Raw genomic sequence first — 1,251 nt, 5'->3', positions numbered from 1 at the left:
CGCCGATGAGCTCTCCTTTATAGCCAGAAAGTGAGCACTCTTAGTCAAACAATCAACAATCACCCATATCGTATCTGATCCTCGGGCAGTTCTAGGAAGTTTTGTAATGAAGTCCATGGATAGATGCTCCCATTTCCATTCAGGAATCTCCAATGGTTGCAACTTCCCATGAGGTTTCTGGTGTTCCGCCTTGACCTTCCGACAGGTCATACATTCTTCCACAAATCAAGCCACATCATTCTTCATTCCATGCCACCAGTAAGCCTCATGAAGGTCCCGATACATTTTAGTAGCACCAGGATGGATAGAAAATTTTGACTTATGAGACTCATCCATTAGGGATTTCCGATTTCCCCCGGTATATGGAACCCAAACCCTACCGTAGCGAGTCAGCAAACCCCGCCCATCTTGTTCCATCTTAGGCAACTCTTTCCCAATCTTCTCACGCTTGATGTTTTCCTCCAATATTGCCGTCTTTTGGGCGTCCCGGATTAGATCTAATAAAGACGACACCATCGTGATCCGGAGACACTTAGCTTTAATCGGTTCGGCAGATTGTTTACGACTGAGAGCATTAGCTACCACATTAGCTTTACCGGGGTGGTAATGAATTTCACAATTATAATCTTTTACCACATCCAACCATCGAATCTGCCTCATATTCAAATCCCGCTGCTCGAACAAATATTTTAGACTCTTATGGTTAGTGTATATGATAAACTTCACTCCATAGAGATAGTGTCTCCAAATCTTAAGAGCGAAAACAACAGCCCCAAGCTCCAAATCATGAGTGGGGTAGTTTCGTTCGTGGGGTTTCAGCTATCGGGAGGCATAGGCTATCACCCTATCTCGTTGCATTAACACGGCACCAAGACCTTGAAGCGATGCATCACAGTAAACCACCATATCCTCAACCCCATCAGGTAAGGCCAAAATCGGAGCTTCACACAATCGCTTCCTTAACTCATCAAACGCCAGTTGCTGCTCCGGGCCCCAAACGAAATTCATTGATTTCTTGGTCAATCGGGTGAGTGGTAAGGCGATTTTAGAGAAATTTTCAATGAACCTCCGGTAATAACCGGCTAAACCCAAGAAACTGCGAATTCAGAAGGTGTTTTCGGAATCTTCCATTGTTTAACCGCATCAGCCTTGGCTTGATCGACCTTGATACCGTGTTTGTTTACCACATGCCCCAAGAACTGAACTTCTTCCAACCAAAATTCACATTTTGAGAATTTAGCATAAAGCCTT

The 1,251-nt window shown here is 44.4% G+C and overlaps 1 protein-coding gene across 1 annotated transcript; it reads right to left on the bottom strand.

The window, feature by feature from the left end:
• Positions 1-225: 225 nt before the first annotated feature.
• Positions 226-1,008, bottom strand: LOC145010593 (uncharacterized). Its single transcript, XM_078969115.1, has 2 exons — positions 844-1,008; positions 226-672 (listed from the first exon to the last, which is right to left on the bottom strand). Exons 1-2 carry the CDS (start codon positions 1,006-1,008, stop codon positions 226-228), a joined length of 612 nt encoding a protein of 203 aa, XP_078825241.1.
• Between the last annotated feature and the right edge of the window lie 243 nt (positions 1,009-1,251).

The sequence above is a fragment of the Lactuca saligna genome, chromosome 8 (genome assembly GCF_052625555.1).
Source record: "Lactuca saligna cultivar CGN05327 chromosome 8, ASM5262555v1, whole genome shotgun sequence".
NCBI lineage: Eukaryota > Viridiplantae > Streptophyta > Magnoliopsida > Asterales > Asteraceae > Lactuca > Lactuca saligna.
The sequence above is the reverse complement of the archived record's forward strand: the minus strand, read 5'-3'. Positions and strand labels throughout refer to the sequence as shown.